This window comes from Penicillium subrubescens, assembly GCF_028828155.1.
Source record: "Penicillium subrubescens strain IBT 31985 chromosome Unknown utg000001l_segment0_segment0, whole genome shotgun sequence".
NCBI lineage: Eukaryota > Fungi > Ascomycota > Eurotiomycetes > Eurotiales > Aspergillaceae > Penicillium > Penicillium subrubescens.
Genome location: NW_026643151.1, coordinates 437,472 through 454,564, shown reverse-complemented (window position 1 = coordinate 454,564; position 17,093 = coordinate 437,472). Strand labels below are relative to the sequence as shown.

General features: G+C 49.2%; 5 protein-coding genes across 5 annotated transcripts; 4 read left to right on the top strand and 1 right to left on the bottom strand.

Annotated features, from left to right (window-relative positions):
• Positions 1–208: 208 nt before the first annotated feature.
• On the top strand, positions 209–2,047 carry N7473_000118 (DUF3176 domain-containing protein; the record flags this gene model as incomplete). Its single annotated transcript, XM_057146058.1, has 1 exon — positions 209–2,047. The coding sequence occupies one exon, from the start codon at positions 209–211 to the stop codon at positions 2,045–2,047; it is 1,839 nt and encodes a 612-aa protein (XP_057013944.1).
• A 654-nt stretch (positions 2,048–2,701) lies between these two features.
• Positions 2,702–10,118, bottom strand: N7473_000117 (carboxylesterase family protein; the record flags this gene model as incomplete). The annotated part of the gene is made up of 7 exons (XM_057146057.1): positions 9,577–10,118; positions 8,469–9,153; positions 6,191–7,702; positions 3,824–4,231; positions 3,193–3,768; positions 2,794–3,035; positions 2,702–2,741 (listed from the first exon to the last, which is right to left on the bottom strand). Exons 1-7 carry the CDS (start codon positions 9,987–9,989, stop codon positions 2,702–2,704), a joined length of 3,876 nt encoding a protein of 1,291 aa, XP_057013943.1. The 5' UTR covers positions 9,990–10,118.
• A 2,158-nt stretch (positions 10,119–12,276) lies between these two features.
• Positions 12,277–12,597, top strand: N7473_000116 (Di-copper centre-containing protein; the record flags this gene model as incomplete). Its single annotated transcript, XM_057146056.1, has 1 exon — positions 12,277–12,597. One exon carries the CDS (start codon positions 12,277–12,279, stop codon positions 12,595–12,597), a length of 321 nt encoding a protein of 106 aa, XP_057013942.1.
• A 263-nt stretch (positions 12,598–12,860) lies between these two features.
• On the top strand, positions 12,861–13,136 carry N7473_000115 (uncharacterized protein; the record flags this gene model as incomplete). The annotated part of the gene is made up of 1 exon (XM_057146055.1): positions 12,861–13,136. One exon carries the CDS (start codon positions 12,861–12,863, stop codon positions 13,134–13,136), a length of 276 nt encoding a protein of 91 aa, XP_057013941.1.
• Positions 13,137–15,378: 2,242 nt separating this feature from the next.
• N7473_000114 (M28 family metallopeptidase) lies at positions 15,379–16,915 on the top strand (the record flags this gene model as incomplete). The annotated part of the gene is made up of 2 exons (XM_057146054.1): positions 15,379–15,450; positions 15,512–16,915. 2 exons carry the CDS (start codon positions 15,379–15,381, stop codon positions 16,913–16,915), a joined length of 1,476 nt encoding a protein of 491 aa, XP_057013940.1.
• Positions 16,916–17,093: the final 178 nt, after the last annotated feature.

Genomic DNA, 17,093 nt, shown 5'->3' with positions numbered 1-17,093 from the left:
CTCTCTGGAATCGTATTGCTTATAACGAGCCCGAATTCTACTCGTGACATGAGAGCATCCAGTTTTGCTCCTGCTGCACGCCGTCCGAGCGCGACATTCTCCCCATACGGCTAGACTTGGTTATTGTGGGAGCTGCAAATCCGTCTGTCTCGCAAGAAGTGGAAGCAAAAGAAGAGAGCCAAAGACATAAGAAGAATCATCTAGCAAGATGGCACCACCCTCAGTCAGTGACTGTTCGCAACATGGGGACTTGGCCATAACTAGAACCTCATCGGTCTCGTCAATCCACCGCCTCTCAGAGGAACGTGACCCGGCCACCGACACACGCGAGTCTTTCAATTATACCTTCCAGCCCTTATTCAACGAAGGTCCAAATTCGCCGACTGCGTCCAAAATCAACGAAAAGAAGCCCTTCGACTGGAATGGATCCTGGGCATGGGAAACGGGTGGTTCTGCCTTAGGAATCATCTCCCTTGCCCTTCTTGTTGCATTCCTCGCCAAAATAGATGGGACTGCCTACGATCGCTGGCAATATTCAATCTCGCCCAACACAGTCGTCTCCGTTATCACCACCATTGGCAAAGCGGCGATATTGGTTCCTGTCTCGGCATGTCTAAGCCAGCTGAAATGGAATCGATATCGAAGGGTCAATCGTTTGTCCGACTTACAGGCTCTAGACGAAGCCAGCCGTGGCGCATGGGGATCGACCGTATTGTTTTGGTCGATGACACCTAGTTTGGCCACTGTTGGAGCATTGCTGACCGTACTGGCGGTCGCGATCGATCCTTTCTCTCAGCAGATTATCACCATCCACTCGCGTAATGCTTTGGCACCAAACGGGACGGCCTATGTGCAAATGGCTCGCGGCTACAATTTAAACTCGGACGAGCAAAAGTCACCAACTATGCAAATCGCAGTACTCAGTGGGTTGTTTCAAACCAATGCAGCCCTAAACCCGCACTGCGATTCGGACTATCACTGCGAGTACCCAGAGTTTGTGACACTGGGGATCTGCAGCAAGTGTGAAGACGTCACTCAGGAGACGAATCAAACCTGCAAGACGTCACCAGAAACAGCCGCCATCAACTATCTAGGCTCTGGGTGGGACAATATGCGTACCAATTGCACTTATCAATCACCCAGCGGATTCGATGTAGATCTCGCAGATGTTACTTTGAGCATGAACAACGGACGAACTTTGACCTATTTGCAAGCGAAATCTTCGATTGTGCTGAACACCACCATCACGAGTGCCGTTGGAATCGAAAGCCCGCTTATTGCGATTCTGAGCTTGATTGATAACAACAAAACCTACTACTCGCATCAGAATCACACAAAATCGCCAAATAAGCCCGATATGACGGAATGCGCGGTATATTGGTGCGAGCAGGAATTCCCAACGGCAAGCACACGTCGAGCATACCAGCCCAGCAGGACCCAGCCTTTGATTCCCGTCGACCCTGTGGTGACGCAGGGGACAGTCATCGGACATGATCAACCATATCTGGCTGCCCCATCGGGACTGCACACTCTCTCTGAGAATTCTTCCTACCCGATCAACCATACTACCTACACTACCTTGACCTCCGATATATCCACCATCCTCACATCGGATTCGGATTCTGCAAAAATCTTTGGAACGGAGAATCTCGTGACTCGAAATATCACGGACATTCTTTCATCTCTCGCTACCAGCATGACGGATGTCATTCGTTCCGACCCAGACACAAGCATCCCTGTCGCTGGCAATGCCTATTACTCACAAAACTTTATTCATGTCCGATGGCCGTGGATTATTCTTCCCGTCTTCGTCGGAGTGATGTCAACAGCTTTTCTTATTATCACCGCAGTCTCAAGTCGGAAAGCGGTTCTTTGGAAGACATCTCTGTTGCCTTTGCTTGTTGGGCGGCTTGAGGTACAGCCATCCCATGCGTTGTCGACAATGGGAAGCGTAGACGAGATGGGACGAAAGTCTAAAAGCGTTCGAGTCTACTTAGAGCATGACCCTGGGTTGACATTTGTTGAAGATACAATTCCAAGGAGATAGTCTTGCGCTACGGCTGCAAGATATTCGACCTGTGGGACGGAATGACTGCGAGAATTGAGCGCAATATCGAATTACAATGATTCCTAGGCTTGAGCCTCAATTTATCTTCATTATATAATTCCAGCTCTGCACGAGCCGATGTCTTTTTGTAGTGAGTCAGCGGCAGTCTATCACACCAGGGGCTCCACTGCATGATGTTACCAAAGCATTACTTAGAAGGTAGGAAGTACTGGTGTGACAGGTTCCTGAGACTATACAGAGAGACAGGCAGTTTCGGTAATGGTTTCACGCATCTAGAGGGGAAACCATGAATTTCCCCTTAATCTTTACTGATCTAAACGACGAGGGTAAAAATATTACCCTTGGCTCTAGTATCCATGACAATACGGCCGAATATTGCATCGAGCACCAACAACGAGATTCTTCGAAAAAGAAAAAAGCATCTATAAGTAGGCTTCTGAATCCCCAAAATTAATTTCTAAAGCTTAAGTAAACTCTTGTCAATGAGCACAGCTAGCTAAAAATTCCAATTATTTCGGGTAGTCGTTGGTGGAAAAGAGAGTCATCCAGTGTGTGATGGCCTCACTTCGGAAGTCATCCTTCTGAACACGGCATAGCTCGGTTGCATTGACGTCGAAAAAAATAGTTTCCGGATTATTGAGGCTGTACTTGGGCCACGACACGGTTCCATTCACTGACCGATCATTAGCGAGAAGCGTGACATGAGGATGCAGGGTCAAACTTACTCGGAACATTGTTTTGGGCTCAGAGTATTGACGAAACTGATCAGTATGCTCGTCATCAAATAGTTCAGTGGCTCGAATGTCTTTTTCTGAACGGCCTGGTCGGTAGGACTGAGAGACTCGGAGAGAGTGACGTTATGGAAGAAAAATGCAATGTCCTGTTGCTGAGACCCTTGTTTCCACCATTTGGCATGGAAGAGGACGTCGTAGATATATGAGTAGACGTCAACACCATGATAGGCCCCCTACGAGGTCAAATATCAGTATCGGCAACTCGCGAAAGAAAAATGAACAGCCACTAGGGTGCTAAGTCACGCCAGTGCCGGGGTTTAATCGGCTTATCATAGTGGAGTTTATCGGATTGGCCTTCTGTACAAGGGTAGTGTTGAGGAAGAGACTTACTGCTTCACTGGCTAGTCGACGGCCAGCCTGCATGACCTTGGCGCCATTGTATGCGCTTGATCGTTTCCATTGAAGGCCCAACCCGGTATCACTGCTTGGCCGTCCGTTCAGCGTTGATGGGATGCCCTGAGCTGGATCATCAGGATAGAGACGTGCGATTGTTTGTGCGGTCGCTTTGCTGATACCATCGTACATTACCATGTCCAGGAAATCACCATCGACTACCGGGTTAGGATGGTTCAATATGGTAAGATCACTGCTGAAGACCCCAGAAAGTGTTTTGGCATCGACACTGCGAAGGCAGGCCAAGGAATCAGCAGTATTTGTGCAGTTGGCCGCGTTCAAAAAGTCATTATAGAGTGGTTGCCACTCATCCGCCGTGACTGATATCCACTTAAGGGTCGGACTGCCACTCTGCGCAACGGCACCACGGAAACGACCATCATCACGGCCACCATATGCGAGGAGCTGTACACCGACACTATATGCTCCGGCCTCTTGATCCCAGATGATGACATTAGTAGGGTCACCTCCGAAAGCCTCAATGTTCTCCTGAATCCAACGCAGAGCCAGACGCTGATCCTTCAAACCAAGATTTGCAACACCTTCATTGGCAACTTCGTTTCCGTACAGGAAGCCACCAGTAGCTCAGGCAATAATTCAGAGTGACACTGATGAAATCCTGTTCGTTTTGGACCGCGACTTGGAGAAGAGACGTCATGTTGTATCGGGGATCACGACCCGAGCCGTGCTTGAAGAGACCTCCATGGATGTACACAGCGACTGGAAGGCGCTTGGTAGTCGACACATTCGAAGGGCTGTAGACGTTGAGAGTCAGACATTCCTCAGAGACATACTCTCCAAGGATCTGCTGCGTAGGTCCGTAACGGTAACAAATGTAACCGAGCTCCGTAGCATTCTTCTCGCCGGTCCATGACGTGGTCAATGATCGTGGATTGCGGAAGCGAAGATCGCCTATCGGAGGCTTCACATAACGGGATACCTTAGAAATAGTCTTGGTACCATCCCGGAGCGTGAACTAATCTTTCATGTCAATGACTGGTCTCTGTCGAAGCAAGAAAATGGTATGAAGTGTGAATAGCAGAAAGAAAGTCCAATGGTGTCCCTTCTCCATTGGGAAATGCATGGCGAGATAAAGTGAGGACCTTTCAACGCAATATTGTAAGTGAATGAAACCAGTAGACATACTGCTGTAATAAGTCCCATTCCTGGTCTTCGCTACGGGGACAGTGTCGTGCGTAAGGCACGTACTAATGAAGTTTGACGGCGCCCACGGCACTGCTGGCACAGGAAGCGAAGAGAGAGAGGGAGACTGAGTCAAATTGGTCTATCTAGAACAGGAAGACGAAGACGACTAGGAATGGAAGAAGAAGCAGAAGGGAACAGAACAGGGTCTATAAGGCCCTGAATAACAAAGGAAAAGAACAAGGCCTGGTACTGACAGGAAAACCCCGGCCTGCTTCATGCAGGGCCAAAGAAGACGACAAACCCTGCAAACCCTATCGAGGTCAAAGGGATCGAGTCATCAAAGTTTGTGATTGCCATATTCCTACGACCCAGTATGACATCAAATTGATCATGGCCAAGACAGGCCAAGATTCCATCTTTGAGTGCAAACATCAAATGCAGGGAGGTAGTGGGTCATTCGTGGGCCGGAAGTCACGGACGGGTCTCTTTTACACCTCAGCGATCTTATTTTCATTTTTGATGACTCCAGAATTGACCCCCACGGGAGAAATAACGCAATTTCTAGCGTCCAAGAAGGCTTGAAAAAGGGGTTGCAATCGACCCTGCCTTGCCAGCAAGGATCGAAGCAGGAATTCAAAATGATTTGCATCGTCGTCAAGTTGTATCCACCTCGGCTACATTAGCACTGGAAGATTTGAATCGTCAAATTAAGCTGTCGACCAATCACAGATATAACCGGCTCTTCACAGAAGCTGGGGAATTCAGCTGCACCCTTACTAGAATAGGAAATCACGGTCCACTTAGTCAGTTTATACTTCACTGTGGACCTATGGAATTTTGAAAAGCATGGAGCGAGATGGCCCGCGTGGCTCTCTCGTTGCAGCCTAATTCTAGGTATCAATATTGCCTTGATCCAAGCTCAGATCCCCCGCACAGCATCGCGAAGCTATGGCTGTGTTACCAGGTGATGGTAGCCATGCATTGTTGTTACAGAGAAGTGCAAATCTAGCTTCACCAATTTACACTCACTCGTTCTCTCTGAGCCCCACCGCCAAGGCGCTAGGCTAGGGAATGGGTGTGTCTAAATGGGCCTCTACATTACGGCATGAGTATTCTGCTTCACGTAATAACGGATCGTCAAAATACAGACGTCTTGCAATCCCTACGAACAAGCGAGATCTTTCACTCTCGCCGCCGAAATCTAATAGCAGGGATGTCTGAGATTCCACATCTTACGTTCCAATTCCACCGTGCCAATGTTAGGACGCTAGCCTGAAAAACCGGGGTGTTTTTCCCCTTCGGCTAGCATAGGCTGTACGGTGTACAGGATCTGGATCTCATGAAACTTGGTGGAAGGTACCTTTGATATTGAGGAGCTTATCAATCCCATTGCTATCCCACGCCCTTTAATCAAAATATAGAGATGGAATCAAATGACGATAATTATTGAAAGTTGCTATATATGGAATCGAATAAAAGAAACCCGCCCAGATTTATGTCCCAAAGCAAGTGAATTCTCATGAATCGTAAAACAACTAGGCCGAAAGTCAGGAGGAAGCCATAGTAAATTCTCGCCGTTCAGGTTTATCCACTGTCCTTCTTCAATGAAAATTGTCAGACTTTCACATGTAGATGGTAAAGCCTGGGTTTTGCGCCCAGACTGGACATCGAGTGCACCTATGTTGGTGATTAGATATGAACCATCTTGAGAGAATTCAAGCTTGTCGACAGTTCTATCTCTGTTAAATATCTCTTGCAGATCACCTGTTGCCATGTCCCAGAGCCGCACTGTCTGATCGTAAGAGCTAGACGCCAGCAGCGACCCGCTTGGTGAGAAGGCCACCGAGGTAACCCAGTTTGAATGACCCTCCAGGATCTGCTGCAGCGCGCCAGTCCCCGTATCCCAGAGACGTACAGTGTGGTCACCCGAGCCTGACGCTAGTAGCCGGCCATTAGGCGAGAAGGCCACCGAATTGACTGAGTGCGAATGGCCCTCGAGAGTTTGCTGCAGCGCGCCGGTCGCTGTGTCCCAGAGGCGCACTGTGTGATCGCCCGAGCCGGATGCTAGCAGCCGGCTGTTAGGCGAAAAGATCACTGAGTAAACGGGGTCTAAATGGCCCCTAAGAGTCTGCTGCACACTACCCGTCGCCGTGTCCCACAATCGCACAGTGCTATCCCAAGAGCCGGACGCTAGCAGCCGGCCATCGGGCGAGAAGACCACTGAGTTAACTAAGTGTGAATGACCCTCGAGAACTTGCTGTACTGCGCCTGTTGCCGCATCCCAGAGCCGCACAGTACTATCGTGAGAGCTGGATGCCAGTAGCAGGCCGTCGGGCGAGAAAGCCACCGACGAAACTGAGTTTGAATGGCCCTCGGGTGTCTGCTGCACGCTGCCTGTTGCTATGTCCCAGAACCGCACAGTGCAATCGCCCGAGCCGGACACTAGTAGCTGTCCACTGGGTGAGAATGCTATAGAGCGGACCGAATGTGTATGGCCCTCGAGAGTTTGTAGCACGCTGTTTGTCGCCGTGTCCCAAAGCCTTACTGTGTGATCGCCCGAACCGGATGCCAGCAGCCGACCGTCAGGCGAGAAGGCTACTGACTTGACAGAGCGTGAATGCCCTATAAAGGTCTGCTGCCCGCCGCCTGTCTCTGTATTCCAGAGCCTTATAGCTTTATCGTAAGCGCCGGACGCCAGCAGCTGGCCGTTAGGCGAGAATGTCACCGAATTGACCGAGTCCATATGGCCCTCGAGGATCTTCTGTAGGCTGCCCGTCGTCGTGTCCCAGAGCCGCACAGTGTAGTCCCAAGACCCGGACGCTAGCAGCAGGCCGTCGGGTGAGAACGCTACTGACGAAACCGTAGCTGAATGGCCCTCGAGGGTCTGCTGTAGGCTACCTGTACCTGTGTCCCAGAGTCGCACAGTGTGGTCGCCCGAGCTGGATGCTAGCAGCCGGCCGTCGGGTGAGAACTCCACTGACGAAACGGTAGCTGAATGGCCCTCGAGGGTCTGCTGTACGCTACCTGTAGCCGTGTCCCAGAGTCGCACAGTGTGGTCGCCCGAGCCGGATGCTAGTAATCGCCCGCTAGGCGAGAAGGCCACCGAGGTAACCAAGCGTGAATGACCTTCGAGAGTCTGCTGCACGGCGCCTGTGGCCGTGCCCCAGAGCCGCACGGTGGTATCATTAGAGCCGGAGGCTAGCAGCCGGCCGTCGGGCGAGAATGCAACCGAGGTAACCCAGTTTGAATGGCCCTCAAGAGCCTGACGTTCTGCATTCCATCGTTCATTAACTTGTGGGAACTGGCATATCAACCCTGGAAGCTCCGACTGGAACTCTCTACGGATTAATGCCGTTCGTGGTGCGAATACTAGCCCTGCGCAATAAATTTGAAGTGGTGCTTCATCGGCGATTTGGCAATTTTTCAGAACGAAACGTGTTGCATCAAGTAGAAAATCAGATAATAAAAACCTTCCATCTCCCTATTCCTGTTAATGCAAACCATAGATAGCTGCCTGGCATATTACTTACTGGTAGAATCGTGTAGAGGTGACTAAGCATACTCACCAACTCAGGAAGGAGACCCAACAGACTCATCGCCTCTACCCAGTGCAAAAAATGCTCTTGGAGGAACACTAGTATATTTTCCAACTCGAGAGGCAAAGCCTGACTTTGCTCGAGGTGGTGTATCCAGTAGCGACAAGAGTATTGCAATTCGAATGGTAAACACCGGCGGATATGTCGAGGGTTAATAGCCACCCGACACTTTCCAGGGCTTGCTAAATTGCAGATATTTCTCCGTAGATAGGACCGCATAGTTGCAAGACAAGAACTAGCAACTTCTTTATGCGTTTTTGGCTCATCCACATGGAAATCGCTCTTGGAATTCACTAAGAAGTCCCGAAATGATAGATGCAGAATCCTAACGGGCTGATCCCAGTCATCGGGAACGCTCAAAACGGATCGGAAAAAATGCAATAGATTGCTGATCCGGTCGGTCTCTATCCCCAGAAATGGCGATAGAGTATTCATTGAAAGCGGATAAGCTAGAAGGATGATAACACCGACTATTTTCTGGAAATCTTGCACTAGCTGCTGCTGCTCCGATTCGTCACTATGCTGATCGTCTAACAGTCGGGACAGGATTGGTAGGTAAGTCTTGTCCATTCGCGATATATATTTGGTTTGGCCTGTGAGAAGCTCTTCCAGGCGCAGTTTGGGCTCACATTTAGAATCTTCGATATAACGGCAAACTGTGGCAGCTGAGATGAACAGTGGAACGGACATTGTCGCAATTTGTTGGATAATATCACCTCCGGGCCAATCTCCAGGAATTTTTCTGTCATGTTTGATCTTTTCAAACCGATTCTGTAGAAATAGCCGTATATCGTGTTCTGTAACTTCATCGGGTATCTCATGAAGAGCTAGATCCTGATATTCCTGATCCGCGATCTCAGAAAAGCCGAGGCTGATTGGGAGTTCAGGCCTGCTAGTCAAGAAGATACGAAGCCGAATTGCTTTCGCCCTCTGTAGACCAGGTAAGAGTCGAATTATGGTGCGGATATCTTGATCGTGGTCACACTCGTCTAGAGCATCGATCACGATTACAGCGGCCTGAGGCTGTCGGCCGAGTTGGTCGAGGTTAAGCAGCGGTTGGAGGAGTAGTTGTTCGAATTGCTCCGCGAGCGATTTTGACGTGATGTCAGGATCATGATCGAGGGCCGCTTGCACACCAGACCTCAGCTTAGGGATCCTAAGCATTAGTTGCCGTGTTAATGTCGGGAAAAATTTCTTCGCGTTCCCTCGGTCCCCTTCACCTCTCTTAAAGAAGAAGCTGGCGCCTAGATGGTTTGTGTCCTTAAGAAATCTTGCCACAGTCCGGGATATTGTAGATTTTCCTGTCCCAGCCATTCCTTTTAACCAGAATATGCTTTTTTGAGACGGCGACATAGCCCATTCCTTTATCTGCTGGAGCAGTTCTGTCCTAGTACCTTCGAGACATTGAACTTCATCTCGATCCGAGAATGATTCAAACCCCGCCTCGATCGCGCCTTCCAGCTTCGTAAGATCCATATGTTGATTCAAGCGATCGGTATTCTGAGCCATACTGACTATCAGAGAACTGTGCAGCCCCGGGGTCAGTTATACAGTGTCATCTGATTATGCTTAAACGTACCTCTGATCCACCTGCAGAGATAAGAGGAATAATGATTTATATCTCTCGAGGTTCTTAATAGCGCCCTCTACCTCCGTGCGTTTTAAGGGCCATTTTAAAGCCCGTAAACCCACTGTCTTCATCAACTTCTTTCCCTTCCCTGGATTGAGTCTCGCTTCCAAGGCCTCGAGGTCGGAGAGGCAACTGATAATGTTATTGACTAGCCCTGAGGAGGTGGCCATCCGGTCGTTATTCTGAAGCAATTTATGCAGATCTTGAAGTGTGCCTTGGAGGCCTGCGATCACCTGTTGTAGGGTGAAAATTTCGCCCCGTGCATCTTTAATCTCTTGAATGTACCCCCCACAAAGCTTCACAATGGTCCCTGCCAATTGAATAACCGCGATAATGCTCGCCGCCGAGGATATAGCATCCATTTGAAAGAACGCAGCATGAAAGCGTATATTTCAACGGGGATAGGTACGCTTGCGGCTGGAGTGTAAAATTTCAGGACCGTGATCCAATTGTAAGGATTTTTGGACAGATGGTGAGGGGTAACTTGGACGCTAGGCGGGTGGGCTGTAATCTACAAGGCACGTGGAGGGTATAGGATAGGCCAGTATTAATTAACGGCTCGATAGTCGGCCCGAACCGTACCAGACCCAGCCCGCTGTCATGTGCCCTTGGCCACCTCCTCAAACTTATTCGGTTCACAATGAGATAAAGACCATCATGGTTCCTCGACTCGCCCCCTCGTAGCGGGTGATGATCCGCGACATGATCAACAGCAAATCGCTAACTACCTCTCAGATGGCAGAAGTAGCTGGCTGCAGTAAATGTTCGATGATAACCATCAGTAACAGCCCTGGTGGCCGTCCTCGAATATTTAGGCACGCTCGAAGCATATGATCACTTGCTGGAGAAACCGGTATTGTACTTGGACGGAATGGCAGACATTCTATATAATGGATTCGGACTGCTCGTATCACATACACTATCGGCCGAGCCCTTCGATCGCAGGGTTGGACCAAAACGGTGGCTAGGCGAGTAGCACAGGAACGAAATACGGATTTGAGAGACCATTATTCGCATCAGTTCTCAGACTTTTGCTCGTACTACCTGGTCTTCATAGTTGATTCGGGATGTGATAAAAACAGGCGGGCTGCAGGAGAACCGGCTAGTCTCCACGAGGGGTGTTACCTGTCCAATCTTCCCGTTTCCAACGTGGTCAGCGGTATCAGATTCTTCCGGCATATTGTTAAGATGGTATTTTGATGTCGCGAACCTTCCAGGGATCAAATGCCGGTGTCGAGCTGTTGTACTTACCACCATACTCACCTGATCTAAACCTGATCGAATTTTCCTTTGTGGAGCTTAAAGCATTCGTAAGAGCATTCATAAGACGAAATTGGCAACATTAAGAAATCAAGTTTTCAAAGATTTTCTTGAATGGAGATTGGATTTCGTCGGAGCGAAGAGAGAATGTGCAGAGGGTCGTTCCGACATGCGAAGGTAGATGAGGAATCAAATCAGAGATACATGCCGAGGGGCAGGTCTTTGGCTATTGTCCAGCAGGTGAAAGTTTCATTGATCTAGAATTCGTGTATAAAATAACGTTCCACAACGTGTAGAAGGTCAAGATTTTTGGCTGATATCTTTAGCAGCGAAAGCGATTTGTGTCTGTCCTCTTCTCCCCCAAAATTGCAAGCCATTTTCGCTTCACAATCTGTGGCCATATTGGGCTAAGCAAAATGGTCATGACGTAATGTGCACTGGATCATTTCACTACACCCAGTTTCTAAACTAGCGGCTTGGCAGTGGAGCTCAGAAAGAGTGAATGAGTGTAAGTTGGTGAAGCTGGATTTGCACTTTTTCTGTACTGTGCGGGCGTACACCGCAATTATGAACTCGGCACGTATTATCGGCAGCATGCTCTTATAGATGGTGACCTAGCAATGAACAAGATAATTCCTGGTGGGTGTAATGGCAAGCAAGTTCAACACTTTATTTATTGGCCCTCAAGTATAAGTTCAAGCTGTTTTTACACTCCTGAAGGCCCTGCACTTTTCGAACACTCGCATTTTCTGTGTGCGCTCCAAGATCGACAGATTCGTGTCTTCGTTACGCTTTCATCCCATTGCAGGCCTTAGTATCGACTATCAAACGCAGGATAAATATGTTGTTGTCATCGATGAGGCCGGCCCTGTTGGGACTCGCTACCACGTCTCTCGCTGGGTCATCATCCAAGCAGACTCATGGACATAGCAAACAGGAGTTTGCCATTGAGGACATCTGTACCAGTCTCACTCATCGGAAGTCGGTACGTATACTATGCATCCAGGGCGCTCTTTAGATCCTCGTTGGACGAAAGAACTGACAGTTTCCTTAAGTGGAACGCTCTTACTGTCAAGGAGCGGCACGAGTACATCGAAGCAGGGCTTTGCATCGTGTAGCATCCTCCAGTGACTGGATTAGTCCAAAATGCGACCTGTGTCTGGGATGAGATTGCAAATATCCACATATCACAGGGAAATGACATCCATAAGTCGATCCACCGATCCATTTTCTCAAGGAGGAAGTTGCCCTCTCCCCTCCATCGCAGCCCGTGCCAGGGTGCTTGTACCAGGCATCATGAGGTTCACTTGAATATCACCAAATAAAGACGGACTTAATGTGTTAGATTATGTTGGACAGTTCCTTCCCTGGCATAGGTACAGCGTTCGGATGCACGAGTTAGCGCTACAGAAGCTTTGCAACTACAAAGGTGCCCACCCATACCGGGACGAGCTCACCGACTATACCAATGAGGATGTCAGCCAGTCGCCTGTCTTTGATTCGATCACCGGGTTTGGAGGCAATGGTACCGGCGCCGACTCTTGTGTCGGTGACGGGCCTTTCAAAAACATCAAACTACACATGGGCAATCGTCACGCTCGAGGCGACGAATTCTGCTTGTCTAGGGGCTTGGATCAAATCAGCTTTGCGGAGGGTGCAGCCGCGAATGTTGAGGAGTGCTTTGGTTTCCAAGATTATACGGATACATGATAGGTTCTTATGCCCCTCTTTTGACTAGAGAAGGGACTGCAACCTTGTACAGTGTGCTGAGTGAATATATACTGATTCTAATCTCAATACTCAGGCAATGCTACAATGGTTACCCACACGGTACAGGGCATGGAGCAACCGGCGGACTCATGAAAGATCCGATCGATAGCTGCAACGATGCACTGTTCTTCATGCACCATGCATATCTCGACAAGCTCTGATGGGAATGGCAGATGGCTGATTATCCCCAGCGGCTTTCTGATATGGGTGGTAATAACACTGCGCCTGACTCGATCCTTGCCATGACTGGACTTTCGCAGCCTGGGTCCGATATCCTTGACTACGACGGTGACAGTGGCACAACCACCACACTTCATCATAATTTGTGGATGAACTCTATTGTGGCGATCACCACGATTGGTGATATTATGCAGCTCAATGGGTCTGTTATCTGTGCGCAATATGTCATCGCAGAGGATGCGGTCATTTACAACACGAGCGTTCACACGAGCGGTAACTATGTGTTGGTATTCTTCTAGTGGAAGACAACGATCGTACGGTCCGAAATATTTGGGGCGGACTTGGAAGATGTCGGATGTCATAGTGGCGGATTTTCGGGGAGATCAATGTCGTGGTCACTGAGGACGATGGTATGTGGTTTCGGTACTGATATCTGCAATGGCAGAGGTTTCGGGAACAAAGGGGGAATTTGAGATACTGTGATGGAAATATTCTGTGAAGAGGAAGAATGGGACGCTGAGGGAATAGATCAATCATGGATTCGACAAATGCCTTGCCTTCGCAGTCTGTGGTGAGAGCCTGTTTTAGTAGTGGAGAGCTCGATGGGAGACAGTGACAGGGGCAACACAGAACGACTGTAAGCTCGGTAAGCACGCGCAAGTCATAACTATTCCAGGTGTTCATTATTGATATAAATCCAGTGGTTACTGACCAAGGTTGCAAGGCGGCTTCATCCGTGGTCATAATCTGTAGCCGTTGACAGAAAATACCAAATTGCCGCAGCCCCCTCAAGTTCGCGTCGAATACCCACGATCAAGAGTCCATTATCCAGAAACTGATCGCTGATTTCCCGTGCCAACCTCACCGTCTCGTTAATTCAATTTAGAGGTGGTGAACAGTGACCGCAAACCAGCTCTCTGACGATCCAAGGTTGCTGCGTAGCTGCTATGATGCCGAATTGAGCCTCCTTGGGCACGGCCCGATCGTTTGTGGTGACAATAAACGCCAAACGTCCTCGGTATGCGTCGTTAGCCCAACACAGATGAGGCTGGGGCGAGGTGAAAGAGTATATCGCCTAGGGTTTGAGATTTGTGGTCAAGGACTGTGCTAGAGCCGGATCGACATCAGCGGCGAAGTTATTAATCGGATCGTCTCTTATTTGCACCTGCCAAACTGGATATTCATCCGCCAATGGGGACATTTCTCAGTGCGCCCCACCACGCCCAATTGAAGCCTAAGAGCAACATATTGGAAGGCCGCTTGTCATATTTGAGTGCTCGCTGCAATAGTCCGCTTACTGGGCGAACTAAAGTAATTATCTGCCACAGTAGTATGACTTTTCTCTGATCCCTCCTTGTAAACTTCCGAATCTTTTCATAAGCTCGTCAGATGCCTTTGTTGGCTTAAAAATACGAGAGAGACATTAGTAGAACCACTTCAGGCCAAGAGATTTGATCTAGGCACCTCCTGCCGTATGATGATCTGGATTCAACAAGATTTTGTAACTAGGTCAATCAAACCTAACCTTGTGCATTATCCGGCGACTCAACATCACGAAATCCTATGCACGAGAGATCCTCGCTCTACATACTATATCTTCATTACCACTACCCACGCAATTCATGAGGCGGTACTTGTATTGCCTATAGTGTTAGTTCTTAGGTAGTATATCCACGTCTTTCCCACGCTCCGTTGCTTCGCAATTCACCCGCGTCAATAACTCGATTCATTACCCCTCCCCATAGTCCACAGAATTATATTACAGTACTTTCAATCGTGGCTGAGGGGGATGCCGAATGATACCTTGTGATTCTTGGCTTATTCTAGCGCGATTTCTAAAGCTCTACTGCTAGCTTTAAGAGCCACCCCGGAGTAAGTGCGGTCTCTACGCGCAAGAATGGTGTTATTTCAAGATTACTTACGCAATTCATTGTCTAGAATCTCAATATTGCAAGTTGCATCACCCGCATATGTGCCTCATCTCTAGCTCCAACTTGCAAAATGTGTCTCGCCACCCGAGGCTATATGTTTCTTTAACAAAGGCTCATTCATTACGAGATAACCCCCGCATACCGACCTTCCAAAAACAGGGTCTTGTGTGGAATAGTGCTCAGGACTTGTCAATGCAGCTCGCGCGCGGGGTAAAAAGTAACGCCTATCTCTCAATGCTGTAAAAGGATTGGGGAAACTGAGTGACTGGGTCGTATCTCCGCACGACGCTTCCTTCCAACACTATCACCCACGCCAAGCACTTTCCTTAAACCGCACTTGGCACTGTAACCTCAGCCCCCTTGTCGCCAAGTGCCGTCGGGCATCCGCCTGCAGATTTGGTCTTAGATGTTAGCCGGTCCTATGGAAGTGCTTCCTTGCTTGCCAAGGACAGACCGCCTCTTGGCGTGTTTTCGACAGTACTAATCACGCGAAATTGCGATAGGATAATTGCGCGCTTTGGAAAGACATGGACGGGCGGATGGAAATATAAAAGGACGCTGATCATGCCGTTTGTTATTGATCGATCATCGATTTGTGAATCACTACACAATGAAGTGGATTTTCTTGTTTTATCATTTGTCCAGTGCCCTCGCTGGACGGGGGAAACCCCCAGTTTCACCGGTACGTTGTTATTACTTCCCTCCCACTGTGATCATGGTGCTAATCTGATCTGACTGAACAGGATGACCTCGCTTCCGAAATTCGGCTGAAAGATCTGCTGAAAGGCACCCAACGGCTCGAGGACATTGCTTATTCGTATCCCGAGCGGAACCGAGTCTTCGGTAGCAAAGCCCATAACGATACCGTTGACTTCCTTTATCATGAGTTGAAGAAGACCGGCTACTATAACGTCTGGAAGCAGCCACAGGTGCATACATGGACCAAGGCGGAGTCCTCGCTGAAGTTCAACAGCGACTCCATCGGCGTGGCGGCGATGACATACAGCCCCAGTGTTGATATTACTGCGGAGCTAGGAGTGGTCTCCAACCTTGGATGCAGTGCAGCAGACTATCCAACCGACTTGAGTGGGAAGATTGCTCTGATTAAACGTGGTGAATGTGCTTTTGCCGAAAAGTCTGTGCTTGCTTCTGCGGCCAAGGCAGCTGCTGTGCTTGTCTACAACAATGTTCCGGGATCTCTCAGTGGAACACTGGGTGGAGTTACTCCTGATCATGGATCCTTTGCTGCGATTGCAGGAATCTCCGACAATGATGGGCAAACCTTGCTTGGCGCCACAACGAACGGCGCGGTGACTGTGTCTCTGAAAATTGACAGTCAGATCGAAAACCGGACAACGTTTAATGTGATTGCAGAGACCAAAGGTGGTGATCACAACAATGTCGTGGCTCTGGGAGGCCACACTGACTCGGTCGAAGCTGGTCCAGGTATCAACGACGATGGCTCTGGAATCATCGGTAATCTCGTCGTTGCGCGAGCATTGACGCGGTATTCTGTCAAGAATGCCGTGAGATTCTGCTTCTGGACCGGTGAGGAGTTTGGCTTATTGGGCAGCGAGTTCTACACCTCACACCTCGACGCCGCTGAACTCGCCAAAATAAGATTGTACCTCAACTTCGATATGATCGCGTCTCCCAACTACGCGCTCATGATTTATGATGGTGACGGCAATGCCTTCAACCAGACCGGACCAGCGGGTTCTGCTCAAATCGAAGCCCTGTTTGAGAAGTATTTCAAGTCCAAGCATCTGCCATACATCCCCACTGCTTTCGATGGCCGATCCGACTACGACGGGTTCATCTCTCGTGGCATCCCCGCCGGTGGACTTTTCACCGGCGCCGAAGGCCTCAAGACCGAGGCCGAGGCCAAATTGTTTGGTGGACAAGCGAATGTTGCCTACGATGTCAATTATCATGCCGCGGGGGACAATGTCACCAATCTCAATCACGAGGCTTTCCTGATCAACTCGAGGGCTACGGCCTTTGCGGTTGCAACCTATGCCAACAGCCTTGCTTCAATTCCCCAACACAATGCGACCGTCACCCGACGACATGTCTACAAGCGAGCACCTGGGTCGCATGTTCACACTAAGAATACTGGGTGCTTCCATTCTCTTGTGGAAATCTAAGGGTTACTCAGACACCTACCAGATAGCATCTGTCGTCGACTTGGGTTGAGACACTAGGTTCACTGATCATGATCATATCGCGTGGCCTAGAATATATAGTCTAGGGGTCTGGCTTTCGAAGGAGACCAACCTTATCCCCGACAGTTAAATAAGATCATAAAATCAAGACATTTTTTGT